Here is a 27,334-nt window from a genome sequence, read left to right as displayed (position 1 = left end):
ACATTAATTTATCATGCCCTAGAAAGAAAAGGATGTCTCCCTTTTTTAGGACACCTGATGCAAGTCCTCTATGGACTGAATCTGTGTTTTTTTTTTTTTTTGAGAAAAGATCATTTAAGGGAGCTGTAGCTTAAGTGAAATAGTCCAATCATCTCCTGGCAGCAGTCTCAGAGCAGACCCACTGCTCCCCATTTGTAGGCAGGAAGGTGATTTTTTTTCCACTTTTCTGTACTCCAGTTTCACCTATGGTTTAATCTACTTCTTTTATCATCTAGGAGAGAGCCCAGGACCAGTGAGTAACTGGTGAATAAGCAGAAGGGACTTTCAGCTGAGCACCTGCCTGCCCTCCCTTTTCCCCACCTGCAGAATGGAAAGGCCTGGGTGTTGCCGGGTGCGCAGAGATGACTCAACGACTCACCAGAACCAGCGCGGATGAGTAACAGGGAGACATCCAGGCCCTTCATGATGTCTGGGCTGTGCTAGGTATCTCTGCGGATATTATGGGCTTGACGATGATAGCCACACACGAGGGACCCTTCCTTCTCCACCGGCCCTTCCTCCTGAAGCCCCCCGACCCTGTGCATTCCCATACTGGCTTCAGGAGACCTCTACTGCTGCAGAGTTAGCAAGAAGCCACTAGCTGACAACAACCATGCCAGCTGGTAAAATGCGAGTGCCAGCTTTTTTGTTCCTTATTCCCAAACTCTTTTGACTACAGGAAAAGAGTACAAATACTGAGTTGGGAGGAATACTCTTCTACCAGTGAACCAAACATCTGAAGTTGGCTGGTGACAGACTGAGAAATTTACCTAAACAGTAAATTTCCCTTCTTTCAGAAAAGGGAGTAGGACTCTGTTTACACCATGGCTGCATACCAGTCAGAGGCGTGGTGTCAGGCACTGCCATGGTGAGACCAAAATCTGACCTACTGTGGCAGCTGTATTGAAGAAAGCTTTTTAATTAGTACTTTTGGCACATCTTGGGAAGCAAAATGTATACAAGCCTGTTTCATAGGTCCAGACCATTAGGAGAAATGGAATCACCTCCTGTTTCTATTGCTCGAGGAGAAAAGTAGTAAGTGAGTTTCCTCTGCTGCAGTGTGGAAGGAACTCTTCTACCTCTGGGAAGGTCTCACCTGCTGATCTTCACACAGCTTGTGAACTCAGTCCTGGATGCTGCCCCAAGCTCAACTTCTGGGGACGCCCAGCCACAAACCGAGACAAGAATGAGAAGATGGACTTCCCAGACTTAGGAAAGTAAAAGAAGAACGCCAGGGCAGCACAGGGGGCTGTGGAGGAGGGAAATGCAAAACGAGGAGCCGGGATCGGGGTTTGTGCACCTACTGAGGCAAGAGAGATATGTGTGTTTATATAACAGGTAGTGGAGAGCCTGGAAAGCAGATACTGGAATCAGTTTTTACCACCAGAAGGAACCTCTCCAGGCCCACCACAGGGTCCTGGGACTGACTGCTGGTTCTCTGGCCTGTTCTGGGAAAGATGTTCCAGGTGTAGAGTTGGGCAGGAGGCCAGCTCTTTACTGCCTCTGCTTCTGAACTCTCTTTGGGTCCTTCCTCCACAGACCCAAGGCACTTTTTTTAGATAAAGCCGATTCAGTCACTGTGTGGGAAACAGGCTAGGATGGCAGACATACAAAAAGCATGTCACAAATTACCACAGGCTAAAGAGTCAGTCCACTTGGTGGTTTCAGCATGAGCTGACTGTGAATGAAAACCCTCCCGGCTGTTCTAGCCAAGATTTTGGCCTTCTGTTTAGCTGGGGAAAAAATGTTCCTTGAAGACTTCACAGAGCATCAAAGGCAATCCTACTCCCTCGCCAGGTGGGAAGAAAACTGGCTTTGAAATAATGCTGTGAAAGCTTTGAAAAGAGCAAAGAAACGGAGAAGTATTCATCTGAAGGATTATACCCTCCCAACCTGAGGGGATGGTGTGGGCAAGGGCACTTTGGGGAGGCTAAATCCCGTCATCCAGTTAGATGTTAAGTCTGTTGTGTGTCTTAGGTCCTCTCACAGGGGCTATTCATACTCAGGTGGCAGTTCCATTACAAAAAGCAGTTTCTCGAATAGCACCTGTTTAGGTATGTTCTCTACTGAAAAAAAAAATACAAATGTAATTTAGTGTCAAAATACTGACTAATTCTTCTGGGCCCTGTGCCTTCTTCCTGAAGCAAAGCAGCACTCCAGCTTTTCCATGTGCTGTCTTCAAGCCCACACCACACTGTCCAAGTCTGGGAAAGGCACCAGCTCTGGCTCAAGCACAGCAAAAACAAGGGGTGGAGGCTGACTGGTCGCCCCCTGGGTGCTATAATGATATTCAGAAGCCCTTGTTCTGTCCACCTCCCAGTCTGTGGACACTTCTTGACTTTCTGGGCTAATGAGATGATTAACATCTCTATGCAGAGCCTGGAAAAGACCAGTAAGAGGGGCCATAAGATCTTCAACACAAGGGCACTACTCTGAAGAGAAAGAGTTAGACAGAAGATGCTAGTGTCCATTATGAAGCAGAGCCCTTACAATGCTGTTCCCTCTGTTAGAATGCTTTTCCCCACATTCCACCTGCCCAATTTGTACTTGACCTTCAGCTTTAAATTAGGTTTCTCTGCCTACCCCACCCATTATTCTGTCTGACTACCCTGATTTTTTTCCCTTCATAATTCTTAGTGCAATTCATAATTATGTTTACTTGATTAATATCTTTTCCTCCACCAGACTATTAACTGCATGAGAGTAGGGATCATGTTTGTTTTGTTCATCAGCACTCAGCACAATGCCTGGCACATAAAAGTGACTTAATATGCATTCACACAATGAAGGACGAAAGGTGTGGGGGGTCAGCCATGGGAGGGTCACTGGGGAACTGCTGAGTGCTTGCTTGCTAAGAAGGGAAGTGAAAGGGGAGGAATTGGAGAAGAAGAGAAAGTGAACAATGAGGGCAGCAGGGGCCACTGATGCACAAGGACAAGCATGGCTGGAGTTCTTTTTCTAGGGAATTTCCCAGGCAGGAATGTAGCTTACTTCTGTGAGGAGCCTTTCCATGGAGTTTTTCTCTCCTCTCAGGTGGCATCTCTGTTCCTCACCATACTGGGTATGGAAGCTTTTGCTGGGTGTGCTGAAATATTTGGCCATACGTCTAATTGTTTGGTTTTCCTCTTCAAATGCCTTCCATTGCTTCAGCTGTTAGATAAAAGAGAATATGTTATTTATTTAATCAACACACCCAGAAACACATTCTCTCACTCTTTCTCATAAACACCAGGGAACGACAGTGTCACAGAAAAGCTAATATACAGTTTATCTACGTAAACAGTTCTCTCCTCAAAACTATACCTCACTCTGAAAAGCTCACAGACAGTAATGACAGAAGGTATAGTGAATTTTAAGGTTATGTGACTTTAAAAAGCATGAGAGGAAGATTATGACATATAGATAACATGTAACAACTTAGCTTGACCCATCTACCTACCCATTGCTGAAATGGTCAGAGAAAACCAGGGTTGTATATTTCCAGTGCCCACAGTCTAAAGCCCGAGTTTAGAAGCTATCATAAGGTTGAGCAATCTGGATACCGAATGTTTCAAACGAAACCGGTTCTAGTTATACATAGCTGCTCTTAATTGTTTCTCATTTGTTGAGTAACGGTGTCCTTCTGCCATCAAAAACCAAGTTCCTGGGGGTGAATTTCTAACCCAAATCAATAATCAAGGCTCAGGCAGACAGAAAACCACAAATGTCAATAAGAATGCTAGAATATGAGATCTGAGATCTGACCATCTTTTCTCTTGGACAGATGGGCAAAGACTCAGAGACGGGTGTTATGTCCAAGCTCATACAACTGGTTAGTGTCAGAGCCACAGCTGTACCAAGTCGTAATGCTATGCTGGCGTGTCCTCACACAGGTGATGAAGAGAATGACTTAACTGCAGGAGTCCTCGGGGAAGTTTTTCAGGAGAAACTGATCTTGAGAAACAAGCTGTGGAAGTATGGGTTGGTTTAGTTAAATTGGGATGGAGCTGAATGCTGAACTTTCACCAACAGAGGTGTGCACCTGAGCGTTCCAGAAGCTGTCTCCACCTGGTGAGTGCCAGTGAGGTGAATGACAGGGGAGGCCACAGTGGCGGAGGTGCCTCCTTTGCCCTCATGAATTTCCATAACTAAAGGGCTCTGTCTCCCACAGAAACTTCGGACAACCAACAAGAACTGGAAAAAACATCTTTCTAAAACCTCCAGAAATCAGTTAGAGGATTGCAGTAACAGTGTGAGTGCTGATTTAAGAAAAAGGCCACTTAAAAGCAGTAGGTCCTCAAGACTCCCTGGCTGGCCCCTCCTTTGTCCCCTCACCAGCTCAGCACCAGCTGACATTCCCAGTGCAGATCTCCAGAGGGAAGAGAGTAGCCCTTGTGCACATACCAGGGGCATGCATGTCTGGCCTAATCTGTCTGGTGGTGGCCTGAGGGACTTGTTGTTCCAGAACTTGTCCTGCATGTAGAAAGCAGCTGTCCTACAGAACACTGGGGGAGCAGTCAAGTCATGGATGCCCGGGGCAAGGGATTTCTGGCGGTAGACATACAGTGCAGTGCCTGCAACTGTGAGGAAACCGTTTCTTAAGGGTAGAGGGGACATTTGTATCTGTGTAAACAGGGGAGTTCTTAGGGCCACATGCACATGACCCAGACAAGAGGCATGCACAGAAAGCATCAGGGAAGCCTCTGTGCTTTTGCCTGGAGCTATTCTCTAAACTTATTGTATAGATAAACTCTAAAGGACAGCATAAGCATATACTGATTTGCAAAGACTGGAAGTGTTTTCTCTTTTCTCATCTTTGTTTTTGTTGTTGTTAGCTCCTAGCATTCAAGGAAAGTGCACTCATAATACTACCTGCTATAAGCTTACAGAATAGTTATTTCATTCTGGTGATAACATATTAAAATAGCAAATATCCCAGTTTCAACAAAAGTTTAAAAACATACAAAGAAACAGGAAGCAATGGCCCAGGATAAGGAAAAGATTAAAATATTAGAAATAATGAGGAGGCTCACACCTAGGATATACCAGGCAAACACATTTAAAAAATTGTCCTAAATATGGTCAAAGGGTAAAGGGCAAAGAACTAAAGGAAATTAAGAGAACCACAGATGAACGCAAACAGAATATGAACAGAGAGACAGAAATTATGAAAAGGAACCAAACTGAGCTGAAGACTATAGTAACAGAAATTTAAATTTCCCTAGACAGGTTCTACAGCAGATTGGAGCTGGCAGAAGAAAGAATCAGTGAACTTGAAGAAAAGAAGATTGAAATCAACCAATATGAAGAACAGAGAGAGGAAAGAATGATGAAAAATGAAGAGCCTGAAAAACCCATGGCTCTCTATCAGGTATACTGATATGCATAATGTGGGAGTCTCAGAAGAAGAAGAAAGAGAAAAAGGGGCAGAGAGAATATTTGAAGAAATAATGGCTGACAACTTCCCCAACATAACAGAAGACATGAAAATATACACCCAAGACGGTCAGTGACTCCAAACAGGATAAACCCAAATAGACACACACCATGTGGCCATATTATAATCAAACTGCTGAATACCAAAGATAAAGAGAGAATTCTGAAAACTGCACAGGAGAAGCAATGTGTCACAAGAGAGCCTCAATAAGATTAAATGCTGATTTCTCATTGGAAACCTGAAGGCAAGAAAGCAGTATGATTAAACATTTAAAGTGATGAAAGAAAACAATTGCCAAGTAAGAATCTATATCTGGAAAAACTGTCTTTCAAAAATGAGGGCGGAAAAAAAAATGAGGGGAGATTAAGACTGTGCTGGTTTGAAAGGATGTATAGCCCCTAGAAAAGCCATGTTTTAATCAAAATCCCATTTCATAAAGGTAGAATAATCCCTAGTCAATATTGTATGTTTGAAACTATAATCAGATCATCTCCCTGGATGATGTGATTTAGTCAAGAGTGATTGTTAAACTGGATTAGGTGACGACATGTCTCCACCCATTTGGGTGGGTCTTGATTGGTTTACTGGAGTCCTACAAAAGAGAAAACATTTTGGAGAATGAAGGAGATTCAGAGAGAGCAGAACAGAATGACATAACCACGAGAAGCAGAGTCTACCAGCCAGCAACCTTTGAAGATGAAGAAGGAACATGCCTCCCGGGGAGCTTCATGAAACAGGAAGCCAGGAGAAGAAGCTAGCAGATGACGCCCTTCCAGATGAGAGAGGAACCCTGACAGTGTTTGCCATGTGCCTTCTCACTTGAGAAAGAAACCCTGAACTTCATCAGCCTTCTTGAACCAAGGTATCTTTCCCTGGATGCCTTAGATTGGACATTTCTATAGACTTGTTTTAATTGGGACATTTTCTCAGCCTTAGGACTATAAACTACCAACCTATTAAATTCCCCCTTTTAAAAGCCATTCCATTTCTGGTATATCACATTCTGGCAGCTAGCAAACTAGAACAAAGACATACTCAGATTAAAAAAAAAAAGCTCTATTACCACTAAACCAGCCCTACTAGAAATGCTAATGGAAGTTCTGCAAGTTGAAAGGAAAGGACCCTAGACAATTGACTGAAGACATAGGAAAAAAAAAAAAAGATCTTCAGTAAAGATAATGACACAGGTAAATATAAATAGCAGTCCTATTGTACTTTTATTTGTAACTCCACTTTTACTTCCTACAGGATCTAAAAGGCAAATGTATAAAACGTAATGATAAATCAATGGTTTGGATTCAATGTATAAACATGTAATTTATTGTAAGAACTACATAAAGGTGGGGGTCATTGAGGCATAGGAACATATGCTCTTGAAACTGTTAAGTATTGAAGCTATTATGTATGTTATAAATGTTGTTATAGATTTCGCATGTTACACTTAAACCCCATGGTAGCCAGAAGGAAAATATCAGAGAATATGCAAACTCATAGAGACAGGAAGGCAGGGCCAATGGGGGGGTTAATGCAAAGTGAGTGTAGATTTTCCATCCAGGATAAAGGAAAGTTATCCTAACAGCAACCTTCTGACTGCAGTTGATCCCATTAATATGCTTGGGAGGGTTTGGGATGGGAAGATGTATGCTGTATGTATGTTTCCACAATTAAAACAAAAAGAAAGAAAAACCAAAGAAATAATGACAATGAAATGCAATACATGATACTTAGTGGGATCTAGGAGTAGAGAAGAAAATGCTCAAAAGGACATTACTGGGGCAGAAGAAAAAATTGGAATATATAAAGTAAGCTTTATATCAGTGTTAAACTTCTTGTACTTGAGAACTGCATTTACGGTGATTATATAAATGAAAATCCTTGTTCATAGGAAATACACATGAGTATGATGTGTGCAACCTGCTCTCAAATGTTGAGAAAGAAAGAAAGAAAGATAGATAGATAGACAGACAGGCAGACAGACAGACAAAATAATATGGCAAAGGTGGCAAAATGTTAAAACTGCTGGATCTGAGTATCTGGCGGTGGGGTAGGGTGGGGTGTGTTTGAGTTCTCTGTTATGGGCTGTATATTAATTTTGTAATTGTCCTATAAATTTGAAATTATTTCAAAATAAAACTACCAAAGACTTGTACATAGTCTGTTCTCACACCTCTTGGCTTCTGCTCATGTTGTTCTGAAATGCCACCCCCACCTCCAGCTCAAAGAACTCTTACACCTCCATTAAGGCAGAGCTCAAGTACCCCATTTTCACAGATGGTGTCACTGAGTATCCCCAGCAGACTGTGGAACCCCTTCCTCGGTACCATGTAACAAGCCTCCCTTGAAGCACTTAACACATGTATTATATAACTCCTTTCATGGCTGTTTCCCACTAGACCTAGAGGCGGGGTTCATGTGTTAAACTGCATGTTCCCAGCAGTTAATAAATAGATGGTTAGATACAATTAAAGGAAGCTTTCCCTTAAAAAGCTCAACTCTCTAGTAGGGTGCTGAGACATATACAGATAACTGCAAGGTAGAGTGAAAGGTTCTAAGTATCTTCATGGAAGAGCAGATAAAAACACTTTGGGGGTGTAGAGGAGAAAACGATGACCTACTTCAGGGCCTGCCTACTTCTCAGGAGGGGAGGAAGTGGAGCGGGGCGAGGGAAGGCAGGAGTGGAGCGGAGAGACGGGTTGCCTTAGGGAACCTTCAGAGTCACAGAAGCAGAGGCTGGCTGACTGCTGGCGATGACCTCAGTGCTTGGCATCAACACTTCAGCATTTCCTGAGGGCCTGCGTAGAAGTACTTGGTCCACCTGCCTCTTCAGTTATGTCATCTGTTTCACCCAGCCCTCTAGTGCCGTCTAGCTGCCCTTGAGAAGGGCTTTGCCCTCACAAGCCACTCCCAACACAATCCAGCCTGGGATCTCAGCGGTCAGAGGGCACTCCACCTCACCGCTCTCCCCACACAGCCTCCCTCTCCCACTTCCCCAAACGTGCTCAGCTCTCCTGCTCTCCTGGGAATACACAGTACAGCCTCAAGGGGAAAATCTTACTTTTTCTACCAAAAGTCACTGGGCCAGAGAGGAAAATCAATTCAGGGTCAGACAAATAAAAAACAACGAACAAATCTTGGTTAATTTTATATTTTGAAAGGAAGAAATAAAAGAAGTTAACTCCTAAACCTAAAATACAATAAACTATAAAATATAGTTTTTAGTTTCACAGCATGGTCAGTTCAAGAGAAGAAAAACAATGAGAGTGAAAACAGAAGAAGGTAGTGTCTGAGAAAGGATGCTCAAGAAAGCCAGGAGGGAAAGGGAGAAAACGACAGAGAGAAGGCAAAGCTAACTCAGCCAAGAGAATAGTTTCTGCACCCCACGGTAATTCCATGCCTACTTCCTCTTCAATAAAGCAAGTGCTTCTGATTAATCCAAACTTGGAAATCAGATTTTAAACTGTTCTTTGTCCTGCATTTTTATGCCTTTTGTAGACGGAAGTATACTTAGATTAGGGGATTCAAACACCAGTGGGAACATAAGCCTTATGACCGAGGCTTAGGATGCAAGGTGGACAGAGTGAGAGGTGAGGCTAGAAAGAAGAAAAATATCCACATTCTGCAAATTATTGATTCACTCCATTTTCAGGCGGAGATTGTTCTTCAGATTAGGAAGGCTTTCCTTTAATGCTTACTTGATGTTTAGTTCAATGCCCCAAATTCATTTTGCTCTCTCTTTCAGAGATTTCTGTTAGCCCTAAATTATATACCCAGATCTGTTCTCCATATTTTCTTATCTAGTCTTTCATTTTTTATGTTTGCTTTTCTGTTTCCTCACTTAATTCACTGAGTCAATATTTTGTAGTGTCCAATTGCCTATTCAATGCTTCTACTGTGTTAAATTTAACACAATATTTTTCATTCATATTCAATATTTTATTAACCAAGGCTATGCCTTTTCATGATGGTTTGCTTTAGTTGAAACGAGGGAATCCTTTGAATCTTGTTCACAACACAAATCAAACACCTTCTGAAAATGTCTATTACACCAGGAGCCTAGTGCCTAGTTTTTAAATAGAACTGGCCACAGATACAGTAATCAACTATAAATAATACACTTTTATGTTACATGGCATAAAATTTTCTAATCACATTCCTGTAAATGGTGAATTATAAATAACACTTTCTAACATGTTTATCAAACAGGGAAGCAGAGGAAGGTAGAGTCTACAAATTGTCATAAATTTGTGGTCCTGTTCCAGTGAACTTCAGAATCTCTATAAAGGTCTTTTACTCCTAAATTTACAGTCTTATATGGGCAGAGATACAGTTTCCTAGTAAAGTAAAAACATTCTCTTGGCTTTTCCCTCATGGTCACAAGATGGCTGCCAAGCAAGTGGCAACACCTCCTGTTGAGGCAGGAAGAAAGCAGAAGGGGTGATGCTAGCTCTGCCTATCCCCTTTTCAGGAAAGCAAAAGCTTTCTCAGAAGCCTTCCAGAAAACCTCCAGGGGACAAAATTGTGTCATAGGGGCACTCCTAACTATGAGCAGGATGATAAAAAGTTTAGCTCTTTCAGCCTAAATAGCTGAGGTGGGCAAGTGTGTTAGTTAGATTCAGTTGTCAACTTGGCCAGGTGAGCATACCTAGTCTTGTTGCTGCGGACATAAGCCAAGGTACGTGAACCTCATCTGTTGCTAATTACATCTGCAGTCAGCTAGGAGGCGTGTCTGCTGCAATGAGTGACCTTTGACTTAACTGGCTGGTGCTTAAATGAGAGAACACAAGGTAGCATAGCCTAAGCAGCTCGGCATTCCTCATCTCAGCACTCGCAGCTCAGCTCAGGCCTTTGGAGATGCAGAAAGAAGTCACCCCGGGGAAAGTTGCTGGAACCCAGGGGCCTGGAGAGAAGACCAGCAGAGACCATCCTGTGTCTTCCACGTAAGAAAGAACCTCAGTGGAAAGTTAGCTGCCTTTCCTCTGAAGAACTAACAAATTAAATCCCCTTTTATTAAAAGCCAATCCGTCTCTGGTGTGTTGCATTCCAGCAGCTAGCAAACTAGAACAGCAAGGAAGAAAGAGGCTGGGAATGTCTGAGTGGATTACCAATAATTAGCGTTGTCTTAATTTGTTAGGGCTGCTCTGACAAATACCAACAATGGGTTAGCCTAAACAATAGAAATGTACTGTCTCGTAGTTTTATAGATGACAAGTCAAACATCAAGATATTGGTAGGTTTGCTTTCTCCAGATCTCTAGCATTCCAGCAATTTTCTGTTACATGGCAATCCCTCTCCCCTTGTGTCTGTTCCTCTGGTTTCTGCTGACCTCTGGCTTCTACTTTCGTGTCCAATTTCCTTTGTGTATGATGACTTCAGCCAGATTGGATTAAGGCCCCCCCTCATTCAGATTGGCCACACCTTCCTGTAGGTGTCCTATTTACAAATGGGCTCATACCCACAGGAATGTGGATTAAGACTTGACGTGTTTGTTTTGTGTGTGTGTGTGAGATGGGCTTCTTAAAGGGCCTTTCCTCCATCTCCCCAGGAAGAACAACCCTTGCTTTTCAGAGTCCTTTTCTGCTACATCCCAGAAAATAAGCCTGAGCTCTCAATGGCTTCTTACAACCTGGTGCTTACACAGCAAAGCCTCTGTAGTCACTCAGAGGAATGACCCTATAAAGTTCTCCCTAGAACCTACCTGGGGAACGAAGATGAAGCAGTTGATGGTGGTTGTACAAACAAAGATGCCTCCAGATGTGAGTCCAAAGACCAAGTTGGACCAGGAGTGCAAGTATCTGGTGACCACAAAAAGAAGCCCAGCAGCCAGCACCACGAGGTTGACCCCAACCATGATGGTTAAGGACTGATTCACAGGAGGAGAGCTGACGTGGTCCGTCAGGCCAGCCAGGTAGGCACCGTATAGCAGGAGCAGACCCTGGAGGTGGTGAGGGGAACCAGAGGCTCAGAGAAGTGGAATAACAAAGAGCAGCAGAGAAGGGACCAATTTCCGCATCTGTAAAATGGGGAATAATACCTACCTTAAAGGGTTTCTATGAGGATTTACTAAGACAGCACAGGGGAAAACCCTTAGGGAAACCCCTTCCATCTAAGAGGTACATAATAAATGTAATTTATTCTCCTTTTCTGAGAATGAGTTTATCAGGGGTCAGCAAGTCAGCCAGCAAACAGGACCAGTTGGATGAAGCACAGCACAGGACCATGTCGGTAGGGAGGAGCCCTACAGAAAGGGCTGTTGGGCAACAGGAGAGCAGTGCGCACATCGTCCTGCTGGTGGTGAGGGATAATACATTTGTTGTGTGGTTTTGCACTGCATGAAGCTAAGGGGTCATATGGAAGCCAAAAGTGACCTGTAGTCTGCTCGTCAAAACATGTGCTCGACAGTCCCCAGAGGACTGTCATTTGTCCAGAGGGACCATCTGCTTGCAAAGCCCTGCACCTGTGGAACTGCATCTGTCTAGGAAGGATGGCTTTTGCTACTTTACACCAAAAACATCTACATAGGCTTACAGTGGGTTTTTATGGAAGATTTAGCATGGAGAAAGAGGAGAACAAAGACAAGCTAGGACCTAAGCAAGGTTATGGGGTAGGGTCAGGAAGCAAAAGCTTTAACTATATATTTTACCTTTTTTGTGTCATTCTCAATCTCTGCCCCAAGGAATGCAGGACCCTAATCTTTCCCTATTCCTATGACTATCCACCTGCTTGCTGATTTTTCATTTTCACTAAGATGAACATGACTCACAGGATCTTAAAGGGCTGCCTTTCTTAGAAGAAGTTGCATTTAAACAAAAATCAGTGCTTTAAATCAATAATATATAATACATAAATACAACATATATTCACTGATTATAAGTGAACACGTTTGGTGTAGGACAGGAAACAGTGCTACAGAGAAGAAAAAGTTCTTTTGAAGAGCTCAGTCTGGTAGGGAGATTTAAGGCAAGCACACTAATGTCCATGTCTATAAAACAGAATGTGAGGATGCCCTGGGGGTGGGGGTTGAGGTGAGAACTATTCGGATTCAGAAGGAGAACTAATAATAATTGTAAGGCCAGGTATCAGCAGAGCACCTGCCAGTGACCATAATATCACCCAACTTCATCAACTCCATCTGTAGGGATAGCCCTAAAGATACTTTGAGGGCTGGCTGTGCCTGCAGTGAAGGAGTCAGTCGAGATGCCTTCCAGGAACTCCTAATGCCCAGAATCTCAAATAGGGCCTAAGGGCCAAATGTTGCAACCCTGAGGTTTTCAACAACTAGAAGACACATAAGTCAGGAGGCCAGCAGGGCTTGACTTTTGGATAACTGACATCATCAGGTGGCGTTTGGCAGAGGTTGATCAATGAGTAATTTAATCAAAGGTCAATGAAATTAAATCTATGATTCTGAACTGTTCAAATCTGATTCTATTTCAATTTCACTAAAATTCTTGTGAAAAGGAAAACAGGTATGAATAAACCTTTACATTCATGACTTATGTTTGAGTCATATCTGATACTTGTATGAAATGTGCCTTTACTGCTGAGAACTGGGTGTGTGCGTGTGCGTGTGTGTGCGTGTGTGCGTGTGTGTAGTGGTAGCTGACAGGCTCAGATGGGGTCCTCTTCAGGAACTCCTCACTGACTCGGGAGCCTAGAGGAGTCCGCTCAGCCTATTTCCTGAGGTCAGCATTCTTGCCCCCTTTTCTGTCTTTCTCCTACAGAAAGATATTACCATGCAGTATGACATAAATGGAGGAACTATAAAAGGGCAATGGAGGAAATAAATCAAGTTGAGTCTTGAAGTGAATTGCTATGGGGGAAGTGCTAGGTTTCCTTGCTGGGGAAGATACATTCTTCTAAGGAGGCATCTCAAGGAACTGGGAGAGGCAATGCATTTTTCAGAACAGTCCAGAGGTCAACAGAAGGTGAATAATACTAATATTTATTGAGCTCCTGCTCTGTGCAGGAGTGGTTGAAAACTACATTCATGAACTCTTTTGATACTCAGAACAGTTTTGAGAGAATGTTATCATCATTTCCATTTTATGTAACAGGAACAGAGGCTCAAAGTGGTTAACTGAGCTAGTAAGTGGCAGAGTAGGAACTCAAACCCCATTCTGTCAGATTCTGAAGCCTATTTTCCTAACCATCAGCAAGAAATTGGAGATCAAGAGCTGTTCACTTTCTGATGTCTTCTTTCAAAAAAAATTCTATCAAAGTAATCTATGTACATAGTTAAAAAGCAACATTTCCAAAAAAAAAAAAAAAAAATTAAAAAAAAGCAACATTTCCCTGTTGCAGTCCTTCCTACCTCCAGGTTAGTTCCTCAGAAGAAGCCACTTTTAATTCTTTCCTAGGAGTGAAGTGGATAAAGCTTACCTTTAAAGGCCACTTATTTCTACACAACTCCTCCTGGGCCAGCTGTCAGCCAACTAGGACTCTCATCCTGGCAGTCAATAGGCAGCCCCTGCCACCTCAATTTCCTGTTCACAGGAACAGACCTGTCCTGTATTCCCTCAGAGACAGATTCCCTAATCCTGCAAGCTGAAAACTAATAGGACAGTCCGTTCTGATGGAGGGGCAGGAGGACCTCCCTTAGTGCCCTGTAGAAGTATCCTGAACCCCATGGAAACAATACCTACACTTCTGCCATCTAAAAAACAAAAATGATAGGAGATTCAGGGCAAGTAGCGGGATAGGAGGTGACTGGAGCCCCTCAGAGGACACTGTGGATGTTGGCATCTCTCCTAGAGCCAGCTCTACTTCCTAACAGAGTGAGAAAGTCTATGCATGATAAGCAGAAGCCTTGACCCAAATTTGAAGAAAGAAAAACAGAAGGGGTAATAAGGGCACTTAAGAGAACAAATTAAGTTGGGCTGAACATCTCCTCATATATCTCCTTGCAGATGAGCTGGGGTGAATCCCAGTATTGCCAAATCATTTAGGAACTAGACTGAGAAATGGGGAGAAACAGTAGGTGGAGTCTAGATGATGTGGGGAGGACTAACTGACAGAGGTCAAAGTGTTAAAGTGACCACCCAAACAAATAAAAAATACAGAAATAAGGGACACGGCTTTGAGATTTATACACCAACAGAGGTCTCCTCTGAGTTTGAGATTTCTTGAAGAAATCATTTTCTTAATTCCTGCAATTCCCTCCTCACACCCATTTTCCTGGTGCGCAGACCGGCTGTGTGCCAAGGAGACATGGTTACCAACCTTGCATCCCAAAACGAGAGCAATCCAGACCTCGGAGTACAGGGAAGCACAGAAGTGTGTGCCGGTCAGAGAGCAGGACACGTCTCTCCCTGTGACCTAGGAGGGACACAGAGTCAGGACTGAGAGCACCTACAATTACCAGAACCCAGAGATCTTTGGCAACATCCTGATATGTGAGACCCTCTGTGGAATTTTACTTTCCCCTTAATATACAAAAACTACAAACTTTAGGTGACTCTCTAAGAATTTGAATGGGAGTGACTATGCAAAGTTGGAGGAAATAACAATGAAGTTGAGTTGACATATAGAAGCTGGGTGACAGCAGGGCTTATCCTTCAGTTGTGCTTTGCTTCTACAATAATTCAAATTAGTGCCTCAGCAAAATGACACGACTTCACATCATGGACCTGCTATTCACATACGGTTGAAGGCTTAAACATTAAATCTGCAATGTCAAGATTGCATTGTATTTCTTGGTCCCTTATGAGCTGGAGCCAACATTTTCCTATTAAAAACTGGAAATGTACCAGGCACAGTCAAGTCCTTTATCTGCAATTTTCATTTACTCTTTACCACAACCCTATGAAAGAGGTAGTACTATAATGAGACGCAGAGAGATTAAGTAATTTTAGCAGTCATAAGGCTGGTAGGTGGTACAGCTGGGATTTAAACCAGGGCTGATGGACTCCAAAGACCACCTCAAAATACTCTCTCTCAACAATGAGGGGACAACTTCCCTCATCTGTAAATTCTTATTGCGAATGTGGAAGCAGAGAAAAGTGCCAGGTAGACTCCTGTGTGCTGATGTCTCAGCAGATTGCTTCAAAAAGATACCTGGGGAGAAGGAACACAGGGAGTGGCAGCACTGTGGGGAGGGTGACCCCACAACGAATGCTGCTGGAAGAACGACCACTGTGCACTGTCAGAGGCCAGTCCAGGCCAGGTGGAGCCCCCAGAAGTCGGTCCCTCACCGTCATACTGACACCGAGGATCTGGAGGCATTGGATGGGATCCGTTAGCACCCATGTCATGAGCAGGATCACATCAGCCATCACCAGTGCTGCTACCAAACCCAGAAGCTGCAGGTCTTTGATAATCTGCAAAAAGAATTAAGGTCATAATTCTCTCCTTGCTTTGCTGCCTATCCTATCAAGGGGGCAGACTGTCACAGGTACTCTGCACTGCAGATTACAGGTCAGCCTTCCCAAGGAGTTTCAAATCTAGTCAGCAAAGATGAAACAGACACCATACGTTTGCACTGACTTCCATGTCAACATCATCATCACCCATTAAACATTTGCATTCATCTCTTTCATAGACTACCTTGTTCTACAAAGGATTCAAGAGGTTTCATAAAATGAACACACCTTACTTCAAGATATACTGACATGAGCACATAGGTAGAAGTGAAAGTTTAACATCAAACTAGAAACAACTGTTACCTCAGAGGGTGGGACTGAGAGACAGGGTGGGTGCAGGAGGGGTTATTAGCATTTCTATACATATATGAAATATTTGAAATAATACAAAGACAGTGTGTTACTTTTATGATTGTAAAAATAAAATTAACAAAAAGATATGTACCATAACAAATTTAAAAAATGTTTTTGCATGAGGAAGAACAAAGGAATGTCATTACTGCAGGGTGCTAAAAATAGATGGTAATTAATATTTTAAAATTTTAACTTATATGTGAGACTAAAGCAAAAAATGTTTATTTGGTACAAAATTTATATTTTGACTAGTGCATTTCCTAACATAACATATGTAGCCAGCTTAATTGAACACTATAAGTACATGGAACCTTGAGTAGGACATGAGATTTTGTTGGTTTGTCCAGAGTGATGCCCCAATAAAGCCCAGAGTGATTTGATCAGTGAATACTAAAGTATTTGCAAAGTCCCTGTGGGGGAATGATGAGAAAGGGGGAAAATTCAACCTCCCCAAGTTGAATTCTTGATATTCTCACAAGCAGTGGGGACAACCAAAGCTATAGGCTGAGCCCCCAGTCTTTGGGTTTGTTCATAGGAAACTTAACCCCACAAAGGATAGGTCAAGCCTACTTAAAATTAGGCCTAAGAGTCACTCCCAAGAGAACCTCTCTTGTTGCTCAGATGTGGCCTCTCTCTCCAACCAACACAACAAGCAAACTCACCATTCTCCCCCTGTCTACGTGGGACATGACTCCCAGTGGTGTGGACCTTCCTGGCAATGTGGGACAGAGATCCCAGAATGAGCTGAGACTCAGCATCAAGGGATTGAGAAAACCTTCTCGACCAAAAGGGGGAAGAGTGAAATGAGACAAAATAAAGTGTCAGTGGCTGAGTGATTCCAAACAGAGTCGAGAGGTTATCCTAGAGGTTATTCTTACACATTAAATATATATCACCCTTTTAGTCAAGATGAAGTAGAGAGGCCAGAGGGAACTGCCTGAAAATGTGGAGATGTGTTCCAGTAGCCATGTTTCTTGAAGATGATTGTATCATGATATAGCTTTCACAATATGACTGTGTGATTGTGAAAACCTTGTGTCTGATTCTCCTTTTATCTACCTTATCAACAGATGAGTAAAACATATGGAATAAAGATGAATAATAGGGGGAACAAATGTTAAAATAAATTTAGAGTGAAATGCTGGTGATCAGTGAGGGGAGGGAGAGGTGGGTATGGTACGTATGAATTTTTTTCTGTTTTCTTTTTATTTCTTTTTATGAATAGATGCAAATGTTCCAAGAAATGATTATGATGATGAATATGCAAATATATATATATGTGTGTGTGTACCACAATGGATTTTTAAAAATTGGGAAAACATTAGGGCAAAGAGAAAATGAGAATTGTGATGAAGTTACAGATGAGGAGAGTATATGGCCGGGCAGCAATGTGGATCTGGCCTTTGAACAACCAATGAAAGGAAGGACATACAATTTGCTTAACCAAATTCCTCAAAATCAGTGTTAAAGAGAAAAAATCTTAAAAGCAACCAGAGAAAAAGACATATTACGTACAGAGGAACAAAGACAGGATGGAAGATATCAGATTTCTCATAAGCTATAAGGCCAAATGAGAAAACAGTGGAGGAACATCTTCAAAGTACTGAAAGAAAAAAAAATCAACTTAGAACTTTATACCCAGCAAAATCATCTTTTAAAAACAAAGGCAATCTCTCTCTCTCAGCCAACCTGGCAAGCAAACTCACTACCCTCCCCTTCTCTAGGCAGGACATGACTCCCAGGGGGGTAAACATCCCTGGCAACATGGGACAAAATCCTAGAATGAGCTGGGACTCAGCATCAAGGGATTGAGAAAACTTTCTTGACCAAAAGGGGGAAGAGAGAAATGAGACAAAATAAAGTGTTAGTGGCTGAGAGATTTCAAACACAGTCGAGAGGTTATCCTGGGGGTTATTCTTACCCATTACATAGATATCCCCTTTTTAGTTTAAGGTGTATTAGAGAGGAGGGAAGTGCCTGAAACTGTAGCGCTGTGTTCCAGTAGCCATGTTTCTTGAAGACGGTTGTATGATACAGCTTTCACAATGTGACTGTGTGATTGTGAAAACCTTGTGTCTGATATTCCTTTTATCTATGGTATGTACAGATGAATAAAACATATGGATTAAAAATAAATAATAATAGGGAGAGAAAATGTTAAAATAAACTGAGTAGATTGAAATACTAGTGATCAATGGAAGGGAGTGGTAAGGGACATAGAAAAAAATAAGGGGAACAAAGGCTAAAGTATAGCGGGGAGATGAAAATACTAGTGGTTAATGAGAGGAAGGGGTAAGGGGTATGTTATGTATTAGTTCTTTCTTTGCATTTCTTTTTCTGAATTGATGCAAATGTTCTAAGAAATGATCATGGTGATGAATATACAACTACGTGATGACATTGTGAGTCACTGATTATATACCAAGAATGGTATGTTCATAAGTTAAGAATGCTCCTGTTTGTATGTTGTATATTTTGTCAACAAAAACAATTAAAAAAAACAAAGTTATTGATCACATAGAATGGTTGGACTGTATGTGTATGAAGATTTCTCAATAAAAATATGTTTTTTTTTTTTTTGTTTTTTTTTTTTTTAAGAGAAAGGGAGGAAGGGAAGGAAAGACAGAGAGAAGGAAGGAAGGATGGAAGGAAGGAAGGGAGGAAGAAAGGGAAACATCTTTAAACATTTTCTTGTTTTATTATATTTTGTTTGTTTGTTTGTTTTTTACATGGGCTGGGGCCGGGAATCGAACCGGGGTCCTCCGGCATAGCAGGCAAGCACTCTTGCCCGCTGAGCCACCGCGGCCCGCCCAATAAAAATATGTTTTAAAAATTAAAAAAATCAACTTAAGAAAAAAATATTCAATTAACCTTTTTAAAAAAGGCAGAAAAAAGAGGGAAAACAAGAAACAAAGTACAGATGGAATAGAAAAAAAAATTAACAAAATGAGGTGTTTAAGCCTAAATAGATCAATAGTCAAATTAAATATAAATGATCTAAATACTCAATTTAAAGGCGAAGGTTATCAGATGGAATAAATAAGCCCTATTATATGCAGCCTATATGAAATAAGTTCTGAATATAAATACTCGGAGAAAAGTCAAAGGATAGAAAAAGATATATCCCACTAACAAGAATTAAAGGAAGGCTGGTATGGCTATATTTGAGACCAAGTAAATTTTGGAACAAAAATATTCCTAGGGATAAAGAAGATAATTTTATAATGGTAAAGACGTCAATTCTTCAAGAAGACAGAACCATCCTAAGAATTTATGCACCTAACACCAGAGCTTTGTGAAGCAATATCTGTCAGAACTGCTAGAAGAAAAAGTAACATCCTCAATTATAGTCAGAAATTTCAGTACCTCTTTCTCAATAATTGATAGAACAATTATATCTCAATAATTGATAAAACAAGTAGGGAGAAAAGCATTACGTGTAAGGAAGATTTGTGCAACACAACCAACAAACAGGACCTCAAATATTTATGGAACAAAAATAGTAGAATACATATTGTTTTAAAATCTTGTACCAAATCAGATAATATGCTGGGCCAAAAAAACAAATCTCAATAAATTTAAAATAAGTCAAGTGTTCTCTGTCTATACTTGAATTAAATTAGAAATAAAACAGAAAGATCTATGGAAAATCCCCAAATATTGAGATATTATATAAGGCATTTCTAATAACCTGAATTATTAATGACCTTTTCTTCCAAAACATGGGTCAAAAAAGAAATTAGTGAAACGCCCATATACCCATCGCTACATGTCAGCAATTATGGACATTCAGCCATAATTTTTTTCACTATGTGTGCGTGTGTGTGTATGAAACTTTGCATAATAAAAAGCTAATAAATGAGTCAGGTCAGGAAAAAAAAAATCAGGCTTACATCAACCAAGATGGCAGCATAACATGCTCCAGAGTTCCGTTTCCCCTCTAAATTTTTGAACAACTTGCAAAAACTGGCAGAGTCATCTTCCTCAAAACTCCAGAAAACATTTAAAAGGTTGCAATAACTGGGTGAGTGCCAAATAAAAAAAATGGAACTTAAAATAATGGCAGGAGAAGTGTGTGGCACCTTTTGTGCTCCCTCTCCCACCCCATTTTTAGCATGGTGTGGAGCTAGCCTGAATACTACCACAGTGGGTCCCTGGTAATGCTCCAGAGGGAGCAGAGTAATCCTCATGTGCATATTGGAGTATCTGTGTGTATATGCCAATTTTTCAGGTGGAGGCCTGAAAGGGAACCAGAACACTGGTCTCTGCCTCACCCTCTTAGAACCTGCAGAAACAGCTTGTGGGCAGCAAAAGCAGTGTAGGAAACAGCCAAGGACAAAGATTACTGACTTTAATACATACAGTAGAGCACCTGGGATTACACTTTGTCACCGCTAGATCTACCCTATAACCAACATCAAAGGGAGTTCTTTGGACCAAAAGGAAAGGACAGTAGGCTGTGGATGAAAGCAGCATAAAGAAATAAAGACCTCAAGTAAAGGTAACCATGTAGGTAATTATAAATTTCAGTACTATTGTATTGATTTTTTTTGTGGGATGTAACTTTGTAATGCAGAAATTTCTAGCCTGGATAATCAAAGAATCAAATAAATATGAAAGTAGGCATTAGCAGAAGAATTAAGGAGAAAAAAGATATTAAGACTTACAAAGACCAAATAACCAAACGCCAGAAGAAATTTCTGCATTATCTGTAGTTTCTTTAAATGTAAATGACTTAAGCTCTCCAGTCAAAAGGCAGAGAATGGCAGAATGGATACAAGAGTATAACCCAACTATATGCTGTTGCAAGAGATTTGCCTTAATTTCAAAAATGCAAATAGGTTGAAAATGAAAGAGAGGAAAAAAAATTTGAAGCAAATAGAAACCCAAAAAGAAGAACTGGTATAGCTATACTAATATCAAAGAAAATAGATTGTAAGTAAAAAGCTGTGTCAAGGGGCAAAGAAGGACACTTAACACTGATAAAGGGGGCAATTCAATAAGAAGATCTAATAATTATAAATATATATGCACCTAAGTACAGAGCCTCAAAATAGGTGAAACATAGATTGACATGTTTGAAGGGAGAAATAGACAGTTTTACATTGATAATAATTGAAGTAATGGTATTTTTAATAATGGATACAAAATCCAGGCCAAAGACCAATAAGGAAATAGAATACTTGAATGATAGAATGATACTATAAATTGACTATATGTAACAGACATATAAAACACCTCACCCAATAACAGCAGAATACACTTTCTTCACTAGTGCACATTGGTCACTTTCTAGGATAAACCATAAGTTATGGCACAAAGTAATAAATTAAAAAATATTGATATTATACAACATATCTTCTCTGACCAATGGAATGAAGCTAGAAATCAATAACAGAGGAAGAAGAGAAAATTCACAATTATGTGAAAATTAAACAACATACTCTTAAACAACCAATGGACCACGAAGAAGTCACAAGGGAAATTAGAAAATATCTTACCGAAACTTACATATCATATGCAGCAAAGGCAGGGCTGAGAAATAAATTTAAAGCTCTAAATGCTTACATTTAAAAAAAAATTTTTTTACTTTATTTTTTTAAATAACAAATGCAAACATTCCTATTTTGATCATTTCATTCTACATATATAATCAGTAATTCACAATATCATCATAGTTGTAAATGCTTACATTTAAAAAGAAGAGCTCTCAAATCAGAAACCTAATCTTAAAACAGGATTAAGTAAAAGAAAAACAAATGAAACCCAAAATGATCAGAGGAAGAAAATAACAAAGACTATAGCAGAGATAAATGAAATAGAGAATAAAAAACAATAAAGAGAATCAAAAAAATCAAAAGTTTTTTTAAAAGTCCAATAAAATGAACAAACCTTAATGAAATGGCAAAGTAAAAAAGAGAAAGGATACAAATAACTAAAATCAGAAATGAAAGGAGGGACATTACTACCATCTCCACAGAAATAAAAAGAATTGTAAGAAGACACTGTGAACAATGCTGACAACAAATTATACAACTTAATTGAAAAGTTCAAATTCTGAGAAACACTCAAACCACCTACATTAACTCAAAAGGAAACAGATCTCAACAGACTAAAAACAATGAAAGAGACTGAATCAATAGTTAACAACCTCCAAACAGAAAAAAGCCCAGGACCAGATGGCTTCCTTAGTGAATTTTAACAAACATCCCAAAACGAATTAACACAATCCTGCCTGAACTCTTCCAAAAAAGTGAAGAGTAGAGACTACTTCATAACTCAATCTATGAAGACAACATCACCCTAATACCAAAGCCAGATAAAGACACCACAAGAAAAGAAAATTGCAAACCAATATCTCTTTTGAAAATAGATGCAAAAATTCTCAACAAAGTACTAGCAATGTGAATCCAACAGCACATTAAAAGAATTATATGAACTATATACCGTGTTCAAGTGAGATTTATTCTAGGTATGCAAAGGTAGTTCAACATAAGAAAATCAATGTCATACACCACATTAACAAAACAAAGGACAAAAGCCACATGATCAACTCAACTGATGCAGAAATGACATTTGACAAAATCCAGCACTCCTTCATAAAACACTTAGAAAACTAGTAATAGCACGAATCTTCCTCAGCATGAAAAAGGGCATATATGAAAAGCCCACCTTAATACATCGAATGGTGAAAAGACTGAAAGCTTTCCTTTTAAGATTAGGAACAAGATAAAGATGCCTCCTCTCACCATTGTTATTCAACATTGTACTGGAGTTTCTTGCCAAAAGAACTAGGCAAGAAAAAGAAATAAAAGGCATCCAAACAGGGAAGAAAGAAGTGAAACTATCATTATTTGCAGATGAAAGGATCTTATGCACAGAAAATCCTGTAAAATCTAGAGCAGAACTACTAGTGCTAATAAATAAATTCAGCAAAGTGGCAGGGTAAACATGCAAAAATCAGTAGTGTTTCTTTATACTAGTAATAAAAAACATGAGGAGAAAATTAAGGAAAAAAAATCCATTTACAATAGCAACTAAAAGATTCAAATATCTAGGAATAAATTTAACCAAAGGGCTTGAACATAGAAAACAACAAAACATTCTGGAATGTGATTTACGGAATCAACACAATCCCTATGAAAATTCCAACAAACTTCTTTGCAGAAACAAAAAAAAGAAATTATCACATTTATATGGAAGTCTAAGTGGCTCCAAGTAGCCAACATTGTCTTGAGAACAAGAATGAAGTTGGAAGAACCATACTTCCTGATTTTAAAACTTACTACATAGACTTCAGGGAAGATGGCTGAATAGGATAGGCTGAGTTCACCCCTGCTCCAAGGAACAGCTAGAGAAGCATCAGAAAAAATGACTAGGACAGTGATTCCAGCGTGCAAATGACTTGAGAGGGTCTTCTACACTACACAAGGAGGTCCTGGATGAAAAAGCCGAGGAATTAAGACGCAGAGAACCAGAGACCATCCAGCTAGTGCAAATAGCCTACCACGCCCCTTTCCAAATGGAGGCCCTGAGCCCTCAGTAGCGAATGGACAGGAGGCAGGAACAAGAAGTAAATCAAGTCACTCACCTTGAACACACCACACCCACGTGTGCCAATATCCCCCACGTTCCATGCCTCTACCTGCACCCCACGCACCTAAGCTCTACCCCCTCATGCTGCCCACATCCCGCAACTCACCCCACATACCCAAGTGTGGCCCTGTGGCACCCCAAGATCCCCAACCCCATGCCAGGACCCATGCATCCTTGCTTCGTCTTCTCTGACCCATGTATGCGCACACCTGTGCCACACCTACCACCATACACATGTACTTGTGCCCTGACCCTGCAAGTCCTGCACTCCTTCCTGCAAGCTCCACTTCCTACACAGGCATTCATGTGTGCATCCATGCCCCAAGAAACCCACCCCATGCACACACGCACCTACGCCCCACCACCCCACAGCACCACCGACTACCATCCCCTCACACATATACACCAGTGCCCCACTCTCTTGCTCCCTGACCTCTGTCCCCTGAAACCCGCAATCTGATCTTCACGACCCCTGCAGTCCACACAAGCACCCACCCCCATGCATCCATGCCCCGCTCTCCCTAGGCCCGGAACCCTGCATCCACACAACACCCTTATCTGCCTCTGCTATGTCTTGCCTCCATGTCCCCCAAGCTGTGTGCTAACCCTGCATTTCAAGGCCTGCCTAAGTTATACCCCACCCCCACAGACGTCATGCTGCCCCCCAACAACCCCATGTCCCACACCCCATGCTCCTGTACACCAACATAGCACCCCAGCCCCATGACTAACCCTGCACTACAACCCACCAACTGTGTCACAGTGCCCTGCCCTCACCCTGCATCCTGCCCCATGCCCTACCCACAAATACAAAATCTTAGACTACTGAGGGGATTCAACTTCCAAAATAACATTATCAAAATAATTAAATGCCTCAAAGGCAATGGAAAATCACAAAGCATATGAAAATGCAGACAGACACAGCTCAGCCTAATGACCAAATTAAAACACTGGAGGAGATAAAGACTTTGGAACAATTAATTGACCATGTTCACACAACTCTACTAAATAAATTCAATGGGTTTAATGACATAAAGGAGATCAAGAAGACACTAGAAGAGCATAAAGAAGAATTTGAAAGAATAAACAGAAAAATAGCAGATATCACAGAGAATGAAAGATGCTATAGAGCAAACAAAAAATATGCTAGAGACACACAACAACAGATTTGAAGAGGCATAAGAAAGAATGAGTGAACTAGAGGACAGGACAATTGGTTTCAATGCACAAAGGAACAAATGGAAAAAAATACGGAAAATTTTTTATTGGATCTCAGGGAAATGATGGACAAAACACAGTGCACAAATATGAGTCATCAGTGTCTCAGAAGGTGAAGAGAGGAGTAAAGGGCTAGGAAGATTCATTAAGAAGATAATGGGGTAGATTTCCCAGTCCTTATAAAAGAGATAAATATGCAAATAAAAGAAGTCTAATGAACCCCAAATAGAATAAATCCAAACAGGCCTACTCCAAGACACATGCTAATCAGACTGTCAAATGTTAAAGAGAAGCAGAAAATCCTGAAAGTGGCAAGAAAAAAGCTATCCACTACATACAAGGGAAACCACATAAGACTCAGTTCTGACTGCACAACAGGCACCATGGAGGTGCGAAGGAAGTGGTATGATATATTTATTATCCTGAAAAAGAAAGACTTCCAGCCAAGAATTCTGTTTCCAGTCAAACTGTCTTTCAAAAGTGAGGGAAAAGATTAAAATTTTCACAGACAAACAAATGATGAGAGAATTTGTCAACAATAACTCAGCCCTACAAGAAATAGTAAAGGGATTTCTATCAGTTGAAATATAAAGACAGGAGAGGGAGGTTTGGAGGACGGCTAAGAATTGAAGAGTACCAGTAAGAGAAATTCAAAGGATTAAAAGAGAAAGAGGGAAAAGAACATATAGATCTGACAAATAAAATTCAAAGGATAAGTTGGTGGGTTCAAGAAATGCCTTTACAGTAATAACTTTAAATGCTAATGACCAAACTTACCAATGAAAAGATATTGATTGCAGAATGGATTAAGAAATATAATCCAGCTCTTTGTCCGCCGGCTCGCCGCGCGGCGCCCACGCCCTGTAGCAGCTGACCCGCCCGCCCTCCTCTCCCCTCTTTGTCCGCCGGCCCGCCGCGCGGCGCCCACGCCCCGCAGCAGCCGACCCGCCTGCCCTCCTCTCCCCTCTTCCCCCTCCTGCTCTGGCGGCTCTCCAACCACCACGGTGCCCTCTTCCGCCTTCACCGGCTCCTCAGCCACCAGCCTCGACAGCCTCGCCACCCTCACCTTTCCTCCTCCAGAACAGCTACTGGGGGAGTGGAGACAATACAGAGCAGCTCCCGGAGCCACGACGGAGATCAAAGGTACAGCGTACCCCATCCTGGAATGGCTGACTGTCTGGGAGAACCAGCTCTGGTGAGATCACCGAGGGACGCGGGCTTTCCTGGGCGGGACGGCAAGCGGCCGGAGTCCCTCCCTTCCTCCTTCCCAGGCCAGCTGGCAGAATTGGGCAGGCGGTCCCCTTGGGCCGCGGCGGCTGGCGTCCCCACCACGCGAGGCCCCCCGGACCAACTGAGAGAGTTGGGTCGGAAATCCCCAGATTGCGGAGAACGGTGACCAGGGGTTCCCTTCCAAACACGTGACTCCCCGGTCCGGCTGGGAACAGTGCACCCTCCCGGGCTGCGACAGCTGGCGCCCTTCCACCACGCTTGGCGCCCCGGGCCGACTAGGAAATTCGGTCGGGCGCTGTCACGTGCTGCGGCGGCTGGCGACCCTCACCGCGTTCGGACCCCCGGGCCGGCTGGCACTCTTCCAAGATGCTTCGGCTGCCGAACCTCCCCTACAGCGAGAGTTTTCCAGAGTTAAAGGACCCACAGCAACTTTTACTGGTGGATCCCATAGACAAACGTGTGCCACGAGCGCCACCTACTGGGCAGGATAAGAAAAACAGAACCCAGAGATTTCACAGAAAAATCTTTCAACCTGTGGGGTCCAACACTCAGGGAAATCTGACTAAATGCCCAGACGCCAGCAGAAGATAACGGATCATGCTCAGAAAATTGAAAATATGGCCCAGTCAAAGGAACAAACCAATAGTTCAAATGAGATACAGGAGCTGACACAAATAATGCTGAATATACGAACAGAAATGGAAAACCTCTTCAAAAATGAAATTGATAAATTGAGGGAGGACATGAAGAAGACATGGGCTGATCAAAAAGAAGAAATAGAAAAACTGAAAAAACAAATCACAGAGCTTATGGAAGTGAAGGATAAAGTAGAAAAGATGGAAAAAACAATGGATACCTACAATGATAGATTTAAAGAGACAGAAGATAGAATTAGTGATTTGGAGGATGGAACATCTGAATTCCAAAAAGAAACAGAAACTATCCGGAAAAGAATGGAAAAATTCGAACAGGGTATCAGGGAACTCAAGGACAATATGAACCGCACAAATATATGTGTTGTGGGTGTCCCAGAAGGAGAAGAGAAGGGAAAAGGAGGAGAAAAACTAATGGAAGAAATTATCACTGAAAATTTCCCAACTCTTATGAAAGACCTAAAATTACA

At 41.6% G+C, this 27,334-nt stretch overlaps 1 protein-coding gene across 3 annotated transcripts in view; it reads right to left on the bottom strand.

Annotated features, from left to right (window-relative positions):
• GPR156 (G protein-coupled receptor 156) overlaps window positions 1–27,334 on the bottom strand; it is a 157,065-nt gene that overhangs the window by 5,621 nt on the left and 124,110 nt on the right. For 2 of the 3 annotated variants that reach the window (XM_077118217.1, XM_077118218.1), the window contains 4 exons: window positions 15,646–15,771; window positions 14,675–14,770; window positions 11,151–11,387; window positions 3,031–3,189 (listed from right to left, as the gene is read on the bottom strand). In XM_077118217.1, coding sequence (XP_076974332.1) covers window positions 3,031–3,189; window positions 11,151–11,387; window positions 14,675–14,770; window positions 15,646–15,771 — 618 coding nt within the window. Of the gene's footprint in view, window positions 1–3,030; window positions 3,190–11,150; window positions 11,388–14,674; window positions 14,771–15,645; window positions 15,772–15,925; window positions 16,038–27,334 lie in introns of those variants that run through there. The other variant, XM_077118219.1, reaches the window with a different exon arrangement.

Source organism: Tamandua tetradactyla, chromosome 10 (genome assembly GCF_023851605.1).
Source record: "Tamandua tetradactyla isolate mTamTet1 chromosome 10, mTamTet1.pri, whole genome shotgun sequence".
In the NCBI taxonomy this organism is placed as follows: Eukaryota; Metazoa; Chordata; class Mammalia; order Pilosa; family Myrmecophagidae; genus Tamandua; species Tamandua tetradactyla.
This window is presented reverse-complemented; position numbering and strand designations above follow the sequence as displayed.